The following is a 23,970-nucleotide window of genomic DNA, read 5'->3' as shown; positions in this document are numbered from 1 at the left end:
TTTGAGATTTCATCTTACTCCAGTCTGAATGGGGACGATCACTAAAACAACAGACAACCAATGCTGGAGAGGTCGTAGGGGGACGGGAATCCTTACTTTCTGCTGGTGGAATTGAAATTGGTAGAGCCACTCTGGAAATCAGTGTGGGGAACCCTAAAAAAGCTAAAGATAATCTACCATACACCCAGCTACACCACTCCTCAGCACATGCCCAAGGGACTTGACATCTGGTCAGCACTGCTCACGTAGGTCGGTCTGCTCACTGCAGTCTGTCCCTGTAGCTAGGAAATGGGAGAATAGAGATATCCTTCAGCTGATGAATGCATAACTGCACATGTGGTACGTATACACCGTGCAATACTATTCAGCTGGAAAGAAAAAATGAAACTTGAAGGTCAATGGATGGAAACAAATGCTGAATGTTCTCTCAGTTGGGGCTCCTAGCTCCAAATCTTCAGATTGTGAGCATGTAACTTGAAGTAACTGCAGAAACCAGGAAAGTGAAGGGGCCATGGCGGGAGGGGAACAAGAGATAGAGAGAGGGGAAGAGCAGGGTACTAGTGAGTTGACGGAGGAAAGGGAAGAGTGGAAGACTTGAGGTAGGGGAGGGGAGGAGATAAATACAGAGGCAAGAGAGAGGGAATGAGAACCAGCATGTCTGAAAAGGTCACAGGAATCATTATCTATCTACCTAAAAATACATCTAAGTCTGTGTACACATATACATATATAGTTTTTAAGTGAAGAATTTCAATCTGGGCTGATAATGCTCCTCATAAACTATCTAATAAAAAGCCCGATACCAGATACAAGAAGGCTGTTTTGAATTGTTAGTCAGGGTTGTCCAAGAGACCCCCAAACATTATAAGCTATTGTTATTACCCTTAGCTGTCCCAGAAACTGAAGGTAAATCCCTGCTCAGGATGTGTGGCTTCCCATGTGCTACCTGAGGCCCTCCTAGGGATGCAGGCAAGTTTACATTATGGGCATTACTTATAGTTGCCCTGGGGAGTGTGTTCCTGGAACATGCCACACCATTCAGAAACTCATGACAAATGGAAACATGTCCATGCCCAGTGCTGTCAATCATGCCAAGTAAACAGGGGGGTCTGTTGGCTTCACTTTCTAACCAGATGCTGCTGCTGGCTTTGCTTCCAGAAACTGCTGCTCGGTGCTGGCATGTTTCTCTGCGTTTTCATTTTAATTATCACCCAAAGACACTTTGCAGTCGAAACAATTCTACAAACCGTTTAGGAGCAGCAGGAGAGAGGGGGCGGGGGGAGAGAGAGAGAGAGAGAGAGAGAGAGAGAGAGAGAGAGAGAGAGACTGAGAGGGAGGGAGGGAGGGAGCAGAGCTATACCTTGGGAGCCCCCCCCCCCCCCCCCTTTTGGTTTTTCAAGACAGGGTTTCCTGTGTAGCTTTGCATCTTTCCTGGATCTCACTCTGTAGCTCAGGCTGGCCTCGAACTCACTGATATCCGTCTGCCTCTGCCTCCTGAATGCTGGGATTAGAGGTGTGCACTACCACTGCCCGGCTTTAGGAACCCCTTATAGAGATGCAGACAGGATCATGCTGAGGATTATCAAAGTTTTATTTAAAATTTCGGAGCACTTGAAAATAAAGGATATAATGTACTTGTGTTTCTATTTTGTCCCTTGAAGAATGCTTTCGATGACAATCAGCCATCAACTGTTACCCCAAACCCAGTGTGCTGATCAGCCAGCCCTTAACTGCTCTCTAACCTCGCTGTCAGGTGGCTGGGGTGGAGGTAGGCTGCTGACATCCCTGTGGCCAGGGGGACTGGTTCCTACTCAGAGTGGCGTTTTTTCTTCTTGTTGTGGCTCTCGATTGCCCTTCTCAGGGCTTCATCTGGAATGAGATCCGACATTCTCATATCCGTGTGACTACAGCCAATTTTGGGGCAACTGTGAAGGAGAAAGAGAAGCGTCAGTCCCTCTCACTTCCGTGCCTTAAGCACTAACTTCATCATCAGGCACTGGAATGAGACCATTTTACAAAGAACAAGGACAAAAACCAAACCCCTCAGCTCAGAGTCATGCACGCGTACCCATGTGAGGACGGCTTGGTTTGGAGCTGGGGAATGCAAGCGACGACGGATGAGCAGCACCTACAGCTAGGAGCTTGCTTTGTCATGGGGGCAGGCAGTCCCCATTAGCCAAGTACCATGCCACAACAGCAGTGAAGCAATGCAGGGCAGAGGGAACACGGGGAGATGGGAAGGAAGGGTGGGAACAGGTGTGCGTGCGTGCGTGCGTGCGTGCGTGCGTGCGTGCGTGTCTGGGCTGCTCAGGAGGCACAGCCAGGCGCTCTGCAGTGAAAACAGAGTTTGGAGGTGAGATCAGGGGCAAAGTGACACTTTGGATTATTATTTTATTGTTACTATTTTTTGTTTTGAGTCACAGTCTCACATAGCCCAGGTTGTCCTTGAACTTTCTACCTAGAGGGGAATGAACTTCCTATTGCCTCCATCTTACCAGTGCTAGGATTACAGGCATGTACCACCAAGACCTGGTTATATGCTGTGCTGGGGGTCAAACCCAGGGCTTCATGCATGACAGGAAAATGCTCCACATACTAGGCTTCATCCTTAGTCCTGGATCTCATTTTAAATATGAAAAGAAGCCCCTGGAGCTTTTCCTGAGAGGGCTGGGGTGTGATTTAGTTTCCTTTTTAGAAAGCTTTACTGGGCTCCTTGGGTGAGGACAGAGGGCTGAAGGGCAAAGAATGAAGCTGGGAAACAATGGGAGGTGAACAGGGTGAGGCAGGCGGTCTGCAGGAGTGTCCTGGCAGAGACCGGCTCTAGCACACACAGGACACGGACCGCAGAACCTATGGCTAGAAGAAAGGGGGACAGATGGGTGACTGCAGGGCCCCGGACTGTGGCGGGAAGGAACCGGAACACCGGAGAGGAACCGGGCCAGGAGTCCCCAGGGACTATGTCCCTCTGAACGCCACTAAACCTCTCAGTGAGACACTGAGTGGGGCATTAGGGACTGGCCAGGAGCCTGAGGTGGGGAATGAAGAATGTGAGTCACCAGAAAAGGGTGGAGCTCAAGGCCTTGCTCAGTTAGCCATCTCCTTTGAGGCAGTGTTTGGTCTGAGTCACCTGATTTCTTTTTACTATGAACGAGATTTGGGCAGGGCTGAGTGCTCAGTGTTTGGACTCAAGCTTATGGAGGGCCTGAATTCTCTCAATCACCTCCTGGTTGGTGGTTGAGAGAAACTTTCTGAGCCTGGGTCCCCCTGCTTTAAAATATGGACAGGGTCCCTATTCCACGTGGCAACTGCCCAGAACTACTCCATAATGTCCTTCCACTTTCCCATTTCCTAGACCAGCCACTATTCTCTTGGGAAGTTTGAAGGTATCTGGTCTGTCTGTCCTCGCAGAGACCCAGGGCACATCCACACCATTCATGCATTCAGGGTGCTTCTGTGTGCTCTGCTCTGGGCCACATAACCTGAGGCTCTGGCTCACACAAAGGCCAGCCCCAGGACCTGAGACAGCTCTTCAAAAGGCACAGCAAACACAGGAGAAAGGTAAAGGGCAGACGGGAGGGAAGCTGACCTGGGAGCTACGGTTCAAGTCATAGGAAAGGCAGGATAAAGAAGGAAGGAAAGGGTTTTCTTGGCCTTGATCTTGAGACCAAGGAGTCTTCGAAGCACAGGGGCTTTCTTTGAATGTGCCCTTATATTCAGGCACATGAGTTTTGTCTGTCTGTTTGTTTTGGTGAAGTCTTGCTGTGTAGCCCTACCTGCCCACCCCAGCTTGTCCTTTGTACTCTGAAATCCCTAAGTATAAGATGATGAGGATATACACACATTCATTTTAGAAACAGGGACTGTCATCCCCTAGGCTTCCCTGCCGTGGAAATGCAGAACAGGAGGTTCCTGGGGTAAACCTCCCTGACCGGCAAGCCCTGAGCCCCACTTCTGACTCCTGAGAACAAAGTCTACCTCCATCTGCCAGATGGTGAATAAGCTAGTGGAGAGGGAAGTAGAGAGCGAGGGGGGAGGACTTCCTGGTGACATCAGTGGCTTTAGTCAGTAAATGAGGGCATTCTGAGAATGGCTGATGGAATTAACCACACAACTGGGCTGCAGGGGAGGCGCCCACACTCATGTCTCTGGGCTGGAGCTCAGTGACAGCTGTGTCCTGCAGAGACAGGCTCTGGGGACAGGGATACAAATCCAGTAGTCCTTCCAAGGGGCAGGAGGGTTTCAGGAGCTGACAGCAAAGTCACAACTGAACATGGATGAGCTGAGAGAATCCCAGCACCTGGGATGCAAGAGGGGGATGAGGCGTGCTAGACTAGACTGAGCCACCCACAAAGTTCTAGGCTAGCCTGGGCTACATAGTGAGGCATCTCCAGAAGAGTGGCAAGGACCAGGCAGTCGGCTCCCCTGACTCTGACACTGTACAAATGACTGACCGCAAACAGGGAGTGGAGCTCCTTGTCTGACGGAAGGCATTATGGCGCAGTGAGAATCAATCGGGCCACTGGCGAAGGCTGATGCTCCAGGCCTTACCACACAGTAGCTGCTCTTCTGGACCATGGCTACCAGTCCTGTCTCCTCAAACAAGATGGCTCACCAAGTGACGGGGTGCAGACAACACTGAACAGCATGAATGGATCTCTGGGGAGACTTCCTGGAGGTGAGGCTGGCACAGGAACCAGGGTACTGCCCTGTCTCCCACCCCACCCCAGAGAAACAAGCTTTTAAACTAAAAAGGCTAAGAAGAGGCCATGATGCCATGGACCTGAATCAGGGCACTCCTGCTCTGAGAAACAACATTACCCAAGCATTAGGCCATAATCCCCAGGACATCCTGGTGAGCAAGTCAGGTGTGGCAACACCTTCAGCTCTCCAATCATCCATTCTCGAATCATCCCTTGGAAGGGCTCAGACCCACAGGCCTGGAAGGAGAGGCTGACCCTGAGCCTGGGTCAGACACAGGGCAGAGCATTCCTTAACAGCGTGGGGCATGCTTCAAAGTCTGCTAAGGAAAGGTCTCAGGGTGCAGAGGGTCTCATGGGGCTTCGGGAATTGGGGCCTCGGCCTCGCTCATGATCACATCACGGTGAGTCTTGAGAGGCTCAGATTTGGGTCCTAAGAATGCCTAGGTCCGATCCATAAGCTCCAGGAAGTGGGTGGAATGCCACTGGCAGAAAAGAGTTGGGTGGATTCCTGTCATACCTACAAACAGGAGCAGTTCTGTCCCATGCCCTCCAAGACTAGGGTGATGTGTCACAGAGCAGCTGGGGAAGTGTGATGACTGGCAGCCATAAGGGCCTCATAGCTGTGTGTTCACGCTGGACACCAGCAAGCTTCCTCTCAGGTCTGCCCCGCCCTATGTATGTATATGCGGCTGTGTACATGTGCACATGTGTGCAGGCTGTGGCAGTCAGAGGACATCCTCAGCTCTCCTCCTCAGGTACTACCACATTTATTAATTTTTTGAGACAGGGTCTTTCGTTGGCCTAGAGCTTGCTAAGCATACACTGGGCTGGCAGTGTGCCCAGGGCTGCCTGGTTCTACCCCTCCCCCACCCCCCAGTGCTGGGATTACAAGTGCGTGACCATACGTGGCACTTTAATGGGAGTCTTGGGGATGAGCTTGAGCCTGACTGAGCCAGCTCCCTGTCTTCTCAACAGGCAAGAAATGTGCTAGTACAGATATGGGAGGAATTCCCTGTTAGCTTTAGAGTCTCTGGAATTTTGAGTTGATGGTGTTATTGCCACTCTAGAGACAAAGAATCTGGTTGAGAGGCTCAGTGATGTATTGCTAAGTGAATTCTGCTCTGACACCACACATTTCACTTCACATTGTCTGCCATGCTGTGAATGACTGTTAAGGGTCCTGCTCAACACCAGAAAACCAAAACAAATGGCTGGGGTCAAACCCAGCCATAGCTCATTACCATGAAAATCGGCAGGCAGCTTTATTTGTGAGCTTTATGGTTAAGAGATCTATTTTAGGAAATGACTCCAACAGTATACTTAGGGTGAAAAGCTCCACAAGAATATTCCGCCTTGAGCCAGTGGAGAGGCCTCCAGGGACTGAAGCATGCTGGGAAAGTTCAGATGGTACCCAGTAACACAGTGTGCCTGGGACTCCAGTAGCATAACATAATTGGAACAGGAGAAAGAAAGAGTTCTCCAACAGGATGTGTCACAGACATTTTTTAAATACCGCTTCATGGGAAATGACATCACTTCATGCTGACTCAGAAGCCTATGGGGTAAGTTGTGCACAGACGGTGAGTTCTGATCTCCTGCCATGTGTGCCCCATGTTTTGACACTGGCTCCCGGGACTGCAGCACCTCTTGTCTTGGGTGTGGTTTAGGCTGCTTCCCATGGGGTCTTCTACCTCTGATGCTGTAACTGATGAACAAGAAACTGTTTGGAGCTGACTGCAGCCTCCGGGTCAGGTGCTGAGGCACCTTGGTGAGAAGAGCTCTTGCCAGGCCACGGCTCTGTCTTGCTCGCCTCTCCAGAGCTGTGTCTCAAACAGTGACGGTTACCACACCTCTATACTCAGATCCACTCGGTATTTATGGCCAGCTCAGTCACCTTCTAAGGGCAAAGCCCACATGCCTGTCCCTCTGATATTTTCAAGGGGTTGAACCATGGTGATCGTAGACTCGGATGCCCTGACCTGAGCCTCTCAGAACCCTTCTAGACACTGCCCTCTTTCATCTCTTTACAGCAACTGCTTCTGGACACTCAACAGAAATGGCAGTCATCATCCCCTCTTCCTCCTCTACCACTTACAACCCGCTGCCACATTCTGTCAGGGGCACTTGCATACACCTTCACCCCCAGGTCTGCGGTGGCTCTCTGTAAGAGAGCCCATTGTACAGAGAGCAGCACAAGCCCCTGGCACCCGTCCCCTGCACTGCTTCTGGAGGAACTTCCTCAACTCCAGGTTGGTTCCTCTGCAAGGGTCTCCTATGCCTATGGGGTAGAGCTGGTAGATGCTGGTGAAGAGGCTGGCTAACACTTGAAGATCATGAAGGGTCACGGTTACTGAGTCTTCCTGTGCTCGGTACTTTACTACTTTACAAATATCTTATCCAAGTTTCAAATGCACCTATGAGAAAGCCGCAATGACTACCATCAATTTACGGATGAGGAAGACAATGCAGCTGACACTCATGGCCTCTACCATAGGTCTCTAGCCTATTTATTGTTCTATCACTACAGTGCCATTCTGTTTTCCTGCCACCCACAGTCACTGCCTTCATATGGACTGCCCACCAAGTGAAAGCTGGCCTGATGGGGTGAGGCTCTTGTCGAGAACCCAGTTTTTGATGGGTGTAGAGGTACATGCCTTTAATCCAAGCACTTAGTAGGCAGGGGCAGGTGGATCTCTATGAGTTCAAGGCCAGCATGGACTACATAGTGAGTTCTAGGACAGCCAGGGCTACACAAGGAGACTGTCTCAAAAAAAACCAAAAAAAACAACCAACCAACCAACCAACCAACCAACCAACCAACCAACCAAATGAACAAACAAACAAAAAACCAGTTAAGAATTACTCTGCTATTTCTATGTGTATGAGTTTTTTGCCTGCATGCATGTCTGCCGCACCATGTACATGCTGGAATGAAAGCCAGAAGAGGATATTGGATCCCTGAGAGCTAGAGTTTCAGGTGGATGCTGAGAACTGAACTTGGGTCCCCTGGAAGAGCAGCAAGTGATTTTAACTGTTGATCCATCTCTCTGCTGTCCATGCTCATCCATGTTGCACCATATAACTTCACTGTAGCTTTGGTTGTGAACACTTGTGTGCATTCTACGCTGTGAATGCTGTCACACCTCACAGTGCCAAGTAAACACCTCAGCTCAGATCTGAGACAACTGTGTGTTAGAAATTGCTGTGGTTTTTCCTGTATGCATGTTTTCTGCTCTTATTGAAACATAATGATTTAATGGCAGAAAAGACAGTATTTCCCTATGACTATTCCACAGACTATAGCAAATTGCTGTATCTTTGCATCATAATATAGTAGAATGTTTGATTTTAGAAACTGTGGTGAGTTAGTTACTGACTTAGGTTTCATAAAAAAATTATAAATGAATTTGTCTTGGGATTAGTATAATAATTCTGGTTTCTAAAATAGCTGTAAACATAGTTCTGCCAATTTTTGTACTATGTGTTTACAGTGTTCTCAGCACTAACAAGTACAAAGTCAATAGTTTCAATCAACTAAAAAACATACTCTAGTCTACAATATCAAATATTCAGCCAATATTTAATTCTTTATGTAAAATTAAACACATCCATCTCATTAGCATATAAATTTGCTTTCATCTTCAATAATGGTAAAATACATATGTTGAAGAACTGTTTTAGGATAAGTTTGTTTCTAACTTATTAGTAGTAAATGTTTCATTTGTGTACCTATTTTATACATCTGTAGACTCAGGGCTGCACGGAAATGTCTTGTGTGAGGGAGCTGGGGAATGGCGCAGTGGTCAGAGCATTTGCTCTGCAAATGAGAGGGCCAGAGGTCAGATCCTTGGAGCTCATGGTGCCCCACCTGTAACTCCAGTCTCAGAAAGGGAAGACAGGGGTCTCCAGGGGGAAGGGAAACACTGGCCAGTAAGGCCAGCCATATCTGCAAGCTTGGGGTTTGAGAGATCCTACCTCTGAGACTAAGGTGGAAGAGACATCAAGATCCATAACAGCAACATTAGGCCTCTACATGTATGTGCACATAATGTACATGCAGACCCTCCACATGTACATCCATACATGTGAACACACATATGCACATGCAAACACACCACACACATATACACATGGAAGGGAGGAAAAGGGGAAGATGTGACCTAGTGAAACAGGGGTTACCAGTGGAAAAACTTTAAGAGGGCTGGCCCACCAGCACTCCCCGCCTTCCCCGGGCACCTCGCTCAGTTTTAAGGCCGGGTAAGAATGTCATTGTGTAAACCTCTAGTCTTCTTCCCCTGGACTGAATGGTTACTATTATATTAGACTGCAAACACTTGCAGGGCCTCTGCCACCCAAGTTAAACCTGACAGGTGAAGAGGGCATCTCTGGATGACAAGTGTTAAGTGCTTGCAAGTATTGTGTGCAATTCAAAACAGGCAAAGGGCATCGGGAAGTCAGAGTGTGAACTTGAGAAGGGCCATCCAAGTGTGGGAACACTCTGCCACCGTCCCTGGGGCTGCTGGCGGGAATGGAATCATGCGTTGTACTAGTCCCCTGCCTCTTCTCCCCCGATCTACAGGAGAGCATCACACACCGTCAGACAAGAATTGCCAAAGATAGTGAACTGGGAAGCATTCTTAGCAGTTATGCTGACCCTTTCTGGCTTGTGAGAGAAGGAACATGGAAAAAATTAGTAGAAAGGGAAGGCTTGGAAGTCCAGTAACAAAGTTATGCTCAAAGGGAAAATGTCAAGGTCATTAGGGAAATACAACATTTGGACTGCAGGCGGAAATGCAAAACAGACAGAAATGAACTATCGGTTTACGTTTGGCAGTCATTAGGCTGCAAAGTAATTTTTCTTCTAGAATAAATACTGTAAGTTACTTGACTGAACGGCCAAGGAGCTCTCTCCAGTCTCTAGCGGCTATCTCTCAGGCCACACCTCACAGGGGGAGGGGAGGGGAATTCCAATTCTTGGTCTGGATGATGGAGAAGCAAAGCACACATCAAAGGCACTGCTGTCAGAGCCTGAGAACGGTCACACCTGCCATTCCATTCCTGCGATAAGAGCTCAGGAGATGCCAAACCCAGTCAGCTCCAGTGTGGCCACTGAGGACTCTCGTCACAGGCACAGAGCCATGGTCCTGGGGTTGGGAGGTAGGAGAGAAGGGTTAAAAAATTCTCACTGGCGAGTTAGCCATGGTCTTATTGAAACCGTTTCTTCAGTTATTTGCATGATTACATGATCACATTTCTCTGATAATGTAATCTTCCTCACCAAGACCATTGGATATGAATTCTTGTCTTCGAATGTTCACATGATTGTGTTTTAAACCAAAGTGCTATTGCAGAAAGCAAAGAATAAGGGAATTTCTTCTTGGTTAAGTGGACATTGAAAAAGGGGGTCTCTCTTAGATCACAGTTCTGTAGACCCTCAGATACTCGTGTGTGTGTGTGTGTGTGTGTGTGTGTGTGTGTGAGAGAGAGAGAGAGAGAGAGAGAGAGAGAGAGAGAGAGAGAGACAGAGGCAGAGAGACAGAGGCAGAGAGAGAGAAGAGAGAAAGAGAAATATATAGAGAGAAATAGAGACAAGAGTATCAGTCTCATGTAGCCCAGGCTGGCCTCAAATTCTCTGTGTGGCTGAGGATGACTCCAATGTCTCATCCTCCTCTCTGTACCACTGCTGGGGTTACAGGCATGTGGGTCCATACCTGATTTGTGTGCTGCCTTGGATTGAAAGCGAGACTTCCTGTATGCTAGGTAAGCACTCTACTCACTGAGCTAGCCCTTGACTACCTTTTAAACAACAGAAATCCATTAGACTCCTGTTAGCGAATGACTCTGACTCAGTCTCCCCCTTCTGTTTTGATGGTGCAGCTGGAGTGCCTTCAGTGTCTTCTCAACACCGCTCTTCCCAGAAAGCCACTCTCCCTGCTGACAGTCTGGGCAGAGCCGTAACTAGGGGAGACTGTGAACACCTTTGCCTGGCACGCACTGAGGACCACCAGGATGCTCTGCTTCCTCCAGCACCCACTTACCAGGCCTTCTTCTTCCTCTTGTGCTTGGATTCAATCATGCGGACAATGGCTTCCTCTTCGTAGGCGTGGCCACACACTTTATTTTTCACTGGCTTCTTCATTTCCAGCTATGATTAAGGAGACATGAGGCTTTCAGGTATAATAACCATCCACTTCCTAGTCCCTCCAGCGGCTAACTTCTCACCCTCCTGGCTTTAAGTATTAGCTTTGAGATCAGGAAATGCTGGGCTCCAGGGATCCTAATTTCACTAGGCCTCTGGGCTGTGACTTTGTTCCCAGGTCTGAAAGCATGTGATTGAATGAAAGCGTTTTGAGCCACAACCCTCCCAAGTGTACAATTGGAGCTCATTACTTTTCTTTCCTTGCTGCCTCCCTCCCAGGGGGATATCAGAAGCCAAATGGGGGCCTTCTGCCCTTGTGAAACTCATCTAACTCCATTTTCTTTGAGGGGAAAGAGGAAGCCATACCTGTGTTATGGGGCAGATGAAATTGGTCTGGCTCTGGGTCACAATCATATCTTCGTCAAGTCCTTCTGTCCCGTCATTCTCTCTGTCTGCATGCATACCATCTACGGGAAGAAAGGGGGCTAGTGAGCTAGCTTGGCCTAGCAGCCTGCCAGGGAGAGGAAGAAAGGGCAGGAAGTTCCTCCAGGCCTATTTGACCTCAGCCCCTGTACTAGGCACCTGGAAGATCTGTGTTAACTTTTCTGCCCCTGCCCACCCAGGGCCCAGAGCAGTAAAATAAGACTTTACGAACTTCAGAGACTTAGTCTGTAAGGACACTGCTTAGTAACCAAAGGTGAGGTTGTAGGAGTTGGAGGACCTGGTTTCTTTTGTGTCCAGTTACAGGCTTTGGGCTACCAAAGTGTCCTGTTTAAAAGTCGGCTTCACAGCTTTGGTGCCAAGACAAATGGAGAAAACAAACAAAACCACATGGCTCCCAGCTCAAGGAAACAGTTGGTAAACAGGAACTACTTGTGTACAGTGCAGCAACAACCACACTTTGGGGTGGATGATTTGAACGCCTTTGAGGTCTTAGATATTTTTGAAGGCTCCAAGGAGCCTTTTTAAAAATATGGGTTGTATTTATCAATATTTACCATAGTAGATATTAAGACTAGAGAATTAAAAAAATATATTTATTGCTTCATTTAAAGATCCCATTACATGCCAATAAAACAATCCCATTACATGCCAATAAAAATAACTTTTTTTTTTAATTAAAAAAATTTTTTCACCCCAAAGACAGGGTTTTTCTCTGTGTGACAGTCCTGATGTCCTGGAACACTCTTTGTAGGCCAGGCTGGCCTCTGCTCCCGAGTGCTGGGATGTTGGGATGTACACATAAAGGTGTGTGCTACCACACCCTGCTCACATAAAAAACATTTTAAAAGTTAAAGAACAAACCAAACCAAAGTGAGGAGAATGGCATTGTTTTCTGCTTTTGTAAATATGTTAAATGTCTGGCTTCTCGAAGACAGGTTTGAGTATCTTTCTGGCCTCGAGCGCCCCCCAATACCGTGTTGGGGAGCCTCCAGAAGCATGCAGGAAAGAATGAGTGGCAAGGCGAATGACGTCACACTGCTAGTATGAAGACAGCTGACCCAGAGGCCACCCTGAAGCTCCTGGCCTGCACAGGGAACTGCTGAGCAGTGCGCGTGAGGCTGTGAACACAGGGCCATCTGCTTCCAAAATTCCCTTCTTTTTATTGTATCCCACCTGTCCTTTACTGAGGAAAACACAGGTGACAGGAGACTTCTGGGCTAACAGGGATGAGTTTCTCTCTGAGTGAGGTCTACAAGCTGAGTCTCTCTACACCAGAAAGTCTGAAATTCTCAATATCCCAAAACTTACAACATTTTGTATACTGATATGACACCAGAAGTGGACAATGCCACTGGGAAACTTTGCTTCATGGATAAAATTATTTAAAATACTATACAAAATCAGAGACAGTTTTAGCACAAGTGGTTTTTTTCCTGGCGAGGACTTCCATCTAATATATTGTATAAAGTTGCCTTCAAGCTGTGTGTAGAAATTGTGTATGGGAATATAAGCAAATTTTCTACTTGTATTGAATCCTGTCTTCAAGATATCTCATTACGTACATGAAACTGTTTTAAAACCCCAAAAGTGACACACTCTGATCCCCAAGCATTTTGGGTAAGGGCCTTTTAACTTACACTTGTCAATTGTCTGTGGATGACCTATTCCTTTCTCCTTTCTCTTTCTCTTCTCTTCCTTCTTCTATTCTGGTAGAATATAGATCTAAAACTACCTTCCTGTCACAGTGTGGGAGAGAAACCCTTGACTATATAGGTCAGGTGGGTCTGTAAACCTTTCTGTTATGGAATGACTTTGGGACTCCCCTCAGGCTGGGAGAAAGACACTGTCTGTTTGGAAAGACACTGCTAAGGCAGGACAAGGGTATAGAGCTTTTGTTCAAGGCCATCTAGTAAATGAATGGTTAGAGGACAGTGACTCTGCCTTGAATGCTCTTTAGAGGGGACCCCTTTCTTTATCTGTACAGCAGCTTCATGCCCCTAAACCAGCTCTTTCTCTAGAAAGGGGGGGATGAAGATGTTGGACTCCCAAGCAGAGCATTTGAAACCACCCAGCATCAGGGAGGGTGCAGTGCCTGGGACCTCAGACCTTTTCAAGGACGAGGAAACCACCCAGCATCAGGGAGGGTGCAGTGCCTAGGAACTCAGACCTTTTCAAGGATGAGAAAACCACACAGCATCAGGGAGGGTGCGGTGCCTGGGACCTCAGACCTTTTCAAGGATGAGACCTTGGAAACCAAGTACTGGTGGACATCTCTGTCTCAAAATCTGAAATCTTTTTGAGTGTCAATACAACACCTCCAAAGTTTCAGATTCTGGAACATTTCTGATTTCAGCTCTCTGGATTAGGGATGCTCAACTGATTTTTGTCTAAGTATCCCCAAATCCCAAATTGGAGGCACTCTGGTCTTGGGTGTTATAGATCAGCAGTCTTTAATCCTTTATCTTAAACAAGCTGTCAAATTAAAATCCATTTGTGTTAAAGGCCTACAAATGTATTATTTGCTTATCCTCACTAATTGCTTATTTAGTAATTAACAATATTTCATTTAGAATCAATATAAAGGCTAGATCTATTATTTAACTTAATGAAGATCCTAAGTACACCAAGAGAATTGCTGAGAAATTAATGGCCAATGACAAATCAGTTCTCTGCAGCTAATCTAGTTCCAAAGCAAAATTGCAAAAACAGTTTAAAAAATCCTGTCAGCCATAAAATGGCATTTAATACGGAAGGTGCCACATTTTGGTATGTTTCTTGTGATAGGAGCTGGGGCTTCTGCAAACAGTGCTCACACCTATGAAGGGCTGCATGCTTCCTGAGCCCTGGGCTTTCATAATACGAGAGTCAGCCTCCTTAAAGGGTCCTTTATCAACTAGTGACTTCAGGAAACCGGGCAGGTAAAAAGGCAAGAGGCAGGCCAGGAGCCATGTCGCCTCTGGGATCTACTTTCCAAAGCCGCCTCCTGTGGGCTGCTGCCTCTTAGTCCTGATTTTTGTGTCTGAGAGTCAAAATAAAGGGAGCTCCTGGTGAATTTCTTATAGAGTTTATTCTGAACGGATGGCAGATTTCTAACTATAAATAATACAGCGTGGAATTCACCGGAAAATCTGTTAGATGTATAACAGAGTTCAGCCCATGTGAAAGACTGTGGGCTTGTTGGTTATTTTCTATTTTTACATTTCAAAAGGTAGAGGAAGCAAGAAAGCACAACCCAAATGCAATGCCAACCACTAGGGAGGGCTGAGTGGGGAACTAAGCGATGCTGGAGATCACGGAAAGGGAGGTAACAAAGAGAGAAGGGTGAATGCCAACAGTGAGTAATAGCCCACAGACCGAGAGTCTAAAAGGGGAAAGATTGCAATAGCGATACTTCTCCAAAGAGCATTTCCTCACCCTACACCTGTATTTATAGAAAATGACATTAATGCTTGGATTCTGCAAGGTGCTCACAAAAGGTCGCATCTGGCAATAAATAACACTTACGGTGGTTAGGCTGATCCAGAGGACAAAACTGTACGGTGCATGTGGTAAAAGGCAGCCGGAGGGAAAGATACAGATCTGCTGTAACCACGGATATTTTAAAAGTGGGATTAGCTGCTGTCTGAAGTTTCATTTATCCAAGAACACCAGGAATAAAGCAAAGTGTAGATTCTATTTAAAACCGGTTGGGGGCTCAAAGGGTGCCTGCCTCTGCACGTTCTAGAGCTGGACTATTTGAATGCTGCAAACAGTGTGCTGGTTCTAGAGTGCTCCATCACCAAGGTGTCTCATTAATACTAATAATAGCTCACTTGCTGACGACTGTTCCAGTAACTTGATATTATTTCATTTAGTACTCATGTAATGCCTATGAAGGACCATTGCTATTTCTAGTGTACAGGTAAGAATAAGTTTTAAGCCCCATGACATTTCTAAGGCAATTGTAAAAACTAGACATAAAATGAAGAAGCAATTGGATTAAGTCAATACAATCTTTATTAAGGAATCACAAAGTGTTCCTGATTATGCATAGGTCAGTGAGCAAATGAGATGTCTTATTTTCTACATCGAGCTTTCCACATTCCTGGGTTCTAAATATATGCATTAAAGCAGGCATAGGTGAAAACTATTTGAAAAGCAACTGTGTCTGTACTGAATATGCAGACCTTTTCTCTTGTTATTCGTCCCTATGTAGTCTATCTCTTTACATAGATAGCATTTAGGCCAAGCTGGGTATGGTGAGTGACTGGAGATGACATAAGACTCCGAGAGCGGGTGTGTTCTATGCAAACACTCTGCCATTGTATCTAACATTCATGACATTTGATATATACAGGGGTCCCAGAGATAACCCCTCATGGACACTGAGAGATGGCTGGACAGGGCATATAATAAGCTGTGCTGTTAGAATACACTAGCCGTTAACATCTAACCAATGGGCAGGTCTTGAAACCCCTATCCTGCATCTAGATGCTTGGGGCTCATGACCAAGCACCATGTTGAGGAGGAAAGCCTGGACAGAAACTAGGCTAACAGTGGAGGGACACAGGCAGGTAAGAGTTAGAGAATCAAATAAGATTGGCTGAATGATGTTTTTCCCCACCTCCACCTCTAAGACAGGATCTTATGTACTGAATGATGGTCTCACATCTATTCATTCATTCATTCATTCATTCATTCATTTATTTATTTGGAGCTGAGTATCGAACTCAGGGCCTGTGTGCAAGTGCTCTATCACTGAGCTAAATCCCCAACCCTCAAATAATTTTCTCATAAAGCTTTTCCCTACTAAAGCATCAATCATAGCTGTTCTGTTTTCGAGACAGGGTTTCTCTGTGTAGCTTTGTACCTTTCCTGGAACTCACTCTGTAGAGTTGTAGGCTGGCCTCGAACTCAACAGAGATCCACCAGCCTCTGCCTCCCGAGTGCTGGGATCAAAGGCGTGCGCCACCACTGCACGGCGGTCTCACATTTATTATGTAGCTAAAATGACTTTGATTTCTTGCCTCTATCTTCTAGGTGATTGGATTACAGTTGTGTACCACCATGCCTAGTTTATGTGGTACTGGGTTTTGTGCAAGGTAAGCAAGCTAGATCCCTAAGCCCTGGACTTTATTTATATAATTATTATTTATTGTATATATGTGAGGGTATGCCGTGTGTGTGTGTGTGTGTGTGTGTGTGTGTGTGTGTGTGTGTGTGTCCTCAGAGGCCAGAAGGAGGGATTAGATTCTCTGGAGTTGGGAGTTACAAGTAGTTGTGAGCCCCCTGATATGGGTGTAGGGTCCCAAACTCAGGTCCTTGAAGAGCAAGAAATGCTTTTAATTCATAAACTATCTTTCTAGTGCCTGAATAAATAATATAACCTTCCTTCCTTTCTGGATGCCATAAAATGAAATACCAAAGGAAGCAGAAACAGTCCAAGTGTTTGAAGTCGTATTTCCAAAGTTTAATATGTCCTAGTGACATGTGGTTGGAGTGTGGCAGGGTGAGTTTGTGATTTGTCAGTTTTGGCTGCTAATGCTGAGGCCTTTGGTCTTTCTCATCTCCTTCACTACCATCCAGCTGCTCAAAGCTGAACCTGTAGGATTAATTCTTAATACTGTCTCTTTTACTCCTCATGTTTGGTCTACTGGTAAGTTCTCTGACTCTGGGCCTAACCCACATTCCCAATGTCAGCCCTCTGCCTGGTTCTCTCCTACACCTCAGTTCAAACCATGCCCATCTCCCGCCTAGACAGCTCCAGTTCCTCCAGGCTGATGCCGATTCAATAAGGGCCACACCACATACCACACACAGTCACATGTGTGATCATGGCCCTTCAACCTCACTGCCAGCAGTCACCCATCACCTGCCACATTCAAGTCACCCTGGCCTTTTCTCTGTCTTGGGAGCATGGCAAATTCCTTCTTATCTTTGGGTCTTTCCATTAATCTGCTGAGAATGTTCTCCCTGCCCTTTGCTTGTTCCATTCTTTCTTGTCATTTTAAATGTCATTTTAAATATCATCTTGGAGAGGCCTTTTCCAAGGTACCAAGCTGAAGAAGCCACTGACACCTAGCACTGTACTGGTGCTCAGTGCAGTACACATCCATGTGCACTGAGTTCATGTGTCTCCCTTCCTCCTTCCCAGCTCCCTCATCTCTTCCAGGAAGACAAGGCCTTTGTGGTCTCATTATGGTTCCTAGAGTCTAAAATAGTCCTTGATGGATAGTAGTTGTCCAATAAACATTAGATTGCTGAAGTGTTTCATCCAATAAGGTAGACACTTATTTTTTCACAAGATTATACTTGCATATTTAATAGACATGGACACACACACACACACACACACACACACACACACACCCTCTCACTCAATAATTTACACATTGTAGTCAAATGAGAGAGAACTTCACTGTAGGTCTGGGTGCAGTCTTGGACCCTGGATTACATGTCAAAGGCAGGAAGTAAATATAAGTTTTACAATTACAGTAGGCTGTGTGGTAATTACAAAGGAGAATCCAGACATGGTCTTGTGGTCACAAAATACATTTGGTTCTGGCCACACACAGCCCTAGCATTAGTCACTTGTCTGTCTTCAGGCATCCCAAATTTGGCTACTAGTTAGAAAGTTTTATGCTAGTAGGGAATAAATGTTGACTGCTATGTACTTTTCAATTAGGCCTGAGCATTTTCTAAAAGCACTCTTCTCTCAAAACCAGTAGTGCACGGAGGAAATGCTGTACAAATACTTGCTTCCTGCTGGGGTTTGCACTTGCACTATTCTGGGAGAGCATATTTAGACAGGATGGGCTAGTGCCCAGAAGATGGAGGCAACACTCATTGGTCCCACGTTTGAGACTCCCCAGTTACACGAGTCTGTCTTTGTACTAGCTATGACTTGGCTGGAGGGGTCGGACCTGGTGTGTGTGTGTGTGTGTGTGTGTGTGTGTGTGTGTGTGTGTGTGTGTGTGTGTGTTGAGGACCCTCCCATGACTTTGGGCATCGAGTTCTGTACCTCAGTTTCTTTTTGGGACTGGTGGTTTGTTCTGAACACCAGCTTCTTAGCTAAGCTGCCAGTTCCCTTCTGGAGGGAACTCAGCCCTGGCTCCCAGCATTTCCTGTGCCAACACATTGCCTGCTGTGCGAACAGTTTTTCACAATTCTGATGTGCATCATGTTCAGATAGGGCCTATGGCACAGAGGATCTGCTACATGTTATAACTCTCACAGAATGGCAAAAGTCACCAAATGTAAATTTCAACAAAACTATTCAGTAAATGGAGGGTAACACAATGTAATCAGAACAGAGCTACAAGGTAAGGCAAATCCAACAATACTATTTATCAGGTATCTGTATTTATGTATATAACTAATGTTATAAAATTAAAACACTGAGATTTTGAATCATTACTGCTATTATGACTATGATGATGATTATTCTTAAGACAGGGTCTTGCTAAACAATCCAGGCTGCTCTCAAACTCTCTATCCCCTACCTTAGCTTCCTAAGTACTACAATCACAGACCTGAGCCATCACACTCGGCTGATCATCATTGCTATTTCTACCACTACTATGCCAGGTGTTGTCCTTATATTAAAAAAAATCCTGTCCTGGGGGAGCCCAGTCACACAGGGGACTCTCACAAAGCCAAGTGGCTTCATGGGAGTTGCACACAGACCTCTGGAAAGCAGGTTCTAAGAGAAAGCAGGACCAGTCTCTCAGGAAAGCTGTTTTCCTATAAGGATCAATGATAAAGACCTTTCAACCAGAATATACACACATATATCCTGTTTTTGAGGCAGGATTTCCATATATTCAATTCTTAAATTTATAATCCCTCTGACTCCACTTCCCAAATGCGAGGATTACAGACGCCCACCACCATGCCTGTCATAGCCGGCTTTAACACAACTCTGCTGCCTCCTTAGATGAGAGCATTTCCTCCACCACCACCACAGCTCAACGCTATGAAGGATGTTTTCCTACTCTGCATAGCCACAGTCTACAGTCATCTCTGGTCCATGTACGTGGAGAAAGCATCTCCACTCCATTCACCTCATCCTATCGCACCCAGCCCTCAGCAGCCAATGTCCTTTCTCTGCCTACTATACCACTCTCATGTAGCTTTACCTTCCTCCTTTACATGGTTTTATAGGAATGTGACTTTTCACCAGAGACCTTGAAGGTTCTTTGTGGATAAGCATGTGTGTCACAATCACAAGATGGAACCGGATCCAAACACTCTTGTTACTCCTGTGCAAGCAATGGCAGATGACATATGTGCCTCATACAAAGTACTGAAGCATCCCTAGAGATGAGGTGAGGCGAGGTATACAGGTGAACCTCCTGATGAGGATGGTGATTAAGCCACGCTCCCCAGGAAGGTGTGATAAGAAGGAAGGATGCCAGGCAACAAGAATTACAGTATTTAAGAACGTGGGATCTGGAAACAGCATGCTTGGACCTGCCTTGTTCAGTTAGGTAGGAGTTCCTGGGCAGGTTATCTCAGCTCTCTTTGCCTCAGTCTTCCGGGCAGTAAGATGGGTGGACACAGGGGATGGTGTTTGTGTTGCTAGTGTGCAGTTTTTGAGACAGAACTGTCCCAGGTAGCCTGGGCCAGGGCTAGCTTTGAACTCTTGCATTTGTTGAGAGAGAGAGAGAGAGAGAGAGAGAGAGAGAGAGAGAGAGAGAGAGAGAGAGAGAGAATATACCTGTACATATCTTTTCTCATGTTAGAGGGTGGTGGGTACCAAGTGCCAGGCACTGAGGACTATCTCCATACCCTCCTCCTGACTCCATCCACTCTTTCTTTAAGCCGTCTGTACTGAGGACCATCTACACACCCTCCTCCTGACTCCATCCACTCTTTCTTTAAACCATCTGTTCTGGCTTGTCCTTTTCATCCTCAGTGCTGCTCTTCCAAGCCAAGCCCCTGGCGTTTCCTGTTTCCCTTCCCACACAACGTTCTTTATGAACCTATTCTTCCAATTTATTCTTTCTACCCCAGCTAGATAGCTCTAAAATTATGGTCTCTGACAGGACAAGGCACTTCATTGGCACTTAGAAAATCCTGGTCTCCCATGGCTTCCTACCTCATACCCAAGTCTAGTATCCATACCAAGCTACTTACATTTTGTCCAAATCTGCCATGTTCTTTCACTACATACCTCTGCTGTCTTTCCGCATCAATCCGACCATTCTTCAAGACCCCATTCAATTCTTCCCTCTGTGTGGTGCTACAGCAGAGGTACATCCTGCTCGGCCTCACTTCTTCCCTTCCCCACCAGACTATAGATCCCTTTACGGAGGGGAGTCTGCCTGCATCATCGCCACACTGTCTCCATGACAGGAAATGCAGGAGCTGCTTTTAGTATGGCTATATGCAAACCGATTCCACTTAACCCCTGAAAGGATCAAACTCAGGGCCTCGAGCCCGCAAGGCAAGCACCCACCACTGAGCTACATACCCACAGACCTAACCAAATTTGGTTATTTGTTTGGAGTCAGGGACTCAGACTGTAGCCCCTGGCTTGCCTGAGACTTGCTACATCGCCCAAGCTGGCCTTGAATGTGTGCTCCTGACTTCTAAGATTACAGGTGTCAGTTACCGAGAATGGCTAAAAAGACTGTTTTGAAGGCAGTTACTTTAGAGAACAACAACTTGGTCTTGATGTGATTTCTCAGTTTTCCTAAGAGTCATATGAGACCATTGAGGCCATAACACTGTACATTCTTCATTTCATGCCACTCTGCCAGAATCAAGGGCCCAAAAGTCGGGTGTCATATTTCAAGAAGTAAACATTAGAGTATGGCCTTATATAAATTCTGATTTTCTTCCTTTGTCCCAAAGAATTTATATCCAGAGGTACAAACAGCAGTCAGTTATAAAAATGTGTCTACTGCTTCAACCTTGTGGACTCTACCAAGGTAGGAAAAGTTGCAACTGTCGATACTTAATCATAGCAGCTTTTTAAAAAGCACCTGGAAATCTATGTGGGTTTGTGCATGTGAGTGCAGGTACCTGCAGAGTCCAGAAGGGGGCATCAGTCCTCCTAGAACTGGAATTGCAGATGGTTCCGAGTTAACTAACACAGGCCTTAAAAAATAAACTTGGGTCCTCTGCAAAAGAAGTTTATACTCTTAATCACTAACCTGTTTCTTCAGCCTCCAGACCTAGGACTTTTATCCTTTGTAGTACCAGACAAGTGCTATAGTCCTGAACCCCACCCAGCCCCAGACAGGAGTTAAGTAAACCACAGCACTTCCACTTGTAATTTTTTTTTTCCTTTTTGAGGCAGGTCTCCTGTGCTCTAGCCTTATGATCTGAGCTAATTCCCAGAAGCCCACATGGTGGAAGTGGAGAACTAAGCCCCACAAGATGTTCTCTGACATCAATGTGTGTGCTGTTGGATAACATGACCCTCCCATCCCCAAAGTACACACACAAAAATATTAAAATATTAAGAAAACTTAACTGACATATAGAAATAAAATGATAAAATGTGTGGTCCATTATGTGCAGGTGGCATGGTCACTGTAAATGTGAACATCAGTAGAGGAGTCAGCAACAGCTTCTGAGATTTTTTTCCATGCCCTTCCTGAGATCAGGCAGTATTGATGAGGCTGGGAGGATCAATGGTAGCACTGGTAGTCACACTTATTCCATCTGTCACACTGAAGGAGACGATGAAACAAAGCCCACAGATCAAGCTATTTAAAAAGGGAACTCAGAGTTACAAACTCTGAACTTTATAAATGCAATGTTTTAATTTTCATGAGGACTGAGATTATGACACTGATATTTCCTAGATGTTCTATCCTACAAGATATAAGCTAGAACACTGAAATTTTATTCATATTACTAAATTAATTAACTGAATGAATCAATTCACCCATGTGTCTTAGTTACTGTCCTATGGTTGTGCAGAAGACACCATGAGAAAGCATTTGATTAGAGACTTCCTTACAGGTTCAGAGGTTTAGTCCATCTTCATGGTGGGGAGCATGGCAGGAAGCATGGTGCTGGAGTAGTGGTTGAGAACAACATCCTGATTTACAGCCAGAGAGAGCATACTGGCTCTGGCATGGGCTTTTGAACCCCAAAGCCCACCCCCCAGTGAAATACTTCCTCTGACAAGGTCATACCTCCTAATCCTTCTAATCCTATCAAATACAGTCCCTTGTGACTAATTCTTATTCAAATCACCACACACTGTGTCTTAACTTTGGCACCTCTGGACAAAACTCTAGTCAAACAGCTGTATAGACTATGAAAATTGAAGAAGAGAATAAAGCCAGCCCCATTACCATGGTTTGTTTGTTTTATAAAGCTTCTCAAAGTAAAAGCCATCTGTAATCCTTAAAGGTGCCTGTTTTCGGAAAATGTGCAAGGGAGAAAGTACCTGTGTTATGAAGAGCTCTGGTGGCAGAGCTGGTCACACCTGTCAGTGTCCAGTGCAGTCCTGAGGCTAACAAAACAGGAACAGATTTCCTGGCAGATTCCAGATTTAATCAAGAATCATCAGAAATACTCAGTGTGATATTTGGAAAATCCCATAGATCTTTAGTAGTAGCTATGTAAGTTTATATTTCCTTTAAAAATGTTATTATTATTATTATTATTATTATTATTATTATTATTATTATTATTGTATCATTTTGCCCTCATGTATGTCCATGTGTACCTTGTGCCCACAGAGATCAGAGAGGGTGCTGAAGCCCCTGGAACTGGAGTTGTGGATGGTTGTCGACCACCATGTGGGTGCTGGGAACTGAACGCAGGTCCTCTGTAAGATGCAAGTGCTCTCAGTCATGAGCCATCTTACCAGCCCCTCTATTTCATATTTCATGTTTTATACCATTTTGCTAAAGAGTGTTAAGACTGATTTTTGAGTCAGGTGTGGTGCTCACACTCATAATCCCAGCACTCTGAAGGTTGAAGCAGGAGGATTGCTATGAGTTTGAGGCCAGCGTAGGCTGCAGTATGAGATTATCTCAGAAACCATGCTTGTAATTTCAGAACTCAAGAGGCCAAGGCAGGAAGATCAAGAGTTAGAGGCAGGGGGCTAGGGAGATTGTTCAGCAGTTATGATATGTGTTGCTTTTGCAAACGAGACAAGCCAAGTTGAACCTAGAACCCACATGGTGGTTGGTTCACAGCCATCCTTAACTCCAGTCCCAGGAGGACCCACTGCCCTGCCCTTTTATGACCTTCAAGGGGGGACCAGGTATACATAGGGTTCACACATGTACAGAGAGTCAAAACATATATATATATATAAAAAGGAGTTCAAGGCAGCCTAGACTACACGGTAAAGTTCTGTCTCAAAACAACCCTCTCACAAGATATAAACAAAATAAGCAAAACCCAAATAAACAAACAAAAACTCCAACTCCTTTATGCTGGTACAAGGTACTAACATTTTTTTTCCTTTTAAAGCCAGGTCAACCTCCAAAGAATATTTTATTATGGGAGAAAGAAAGTTTTTATGTTTTTATTTTTAGCCAAGCTCTGCCTGCCTCTACCTTCAAGAGTGCTGGGATTGGCTGGCCTAGGAAGAATTTGAAATGGTCAAAGCTGGAAGGGTCGAAATCTCCCTAACAATCTTGTCCCAGGGATGTCAGTAAAGCTACCCACAGGGTAGCTTGGTTTCTCACGGGCCAAGTGGCCATGTCATCAGGGCAGGCCCTCCTGAGCGAA

General features: G+C 45.8%; 1 protein-coding gene across 4 annotated transcripts in view; it reads right to left on the bottom strand.

The window, feature by feature from the left end:
- Positions 1-1,573: 1,573 nt before the first annotated feature.
- Nsmce2 (NSE2 (MMS21) homolog, SMC5-SMC6 complex SUMO ligase) overlaps positions 1,574-23,970 on the bottom strand; it is a 225,465-nt gene continuing 203,068 nt past the window's right edge. For 2 of the 4 annotated variants that reach the window (XM_036208605.1, XM_036208606.1), the window contains exons 5-7: positions 11,206-11,306; positions 10,739-10,845; positions 1,574-1,925 (exon numbers count right to left, since the gene is read on the bottom strand). In XM_036208605.1, the coding sequence (XP_036064498.1) occupies positions 1,808-1,925; positions 10,739-10,845; positions 11,206-11,306 (326 nt within the window). In that variant the 3' untranslated portion in view covers positions 1,574-1,807. Of the gene's footprint in view, positions 1,926-9,744; positions 9,845-10,738; positions 10,846-11,205; positions 11,307-23,970 lie in introns of all 4 variants that reach the window. The other 2 variants (XR_004946787.1, XM_036208607.1) reach the window with 2 other exon arrangements.

Source organism: Onychomys torridus, chromosome 16, assembly GCF_903995425.1.
Source record: "Onychomys torridus chromosome 16, mOncTor1.1, whole genome shotgun sequence".
Lineage (NCBI taxonomy): Eukaryota > Metazoa > Chordata > Mammalia > Rodentia > Cricetidae > Onychomys > Onychomys torridus.
This window is presented reverse-complemented; position numbering and strand designations above follow the sequence as displayed.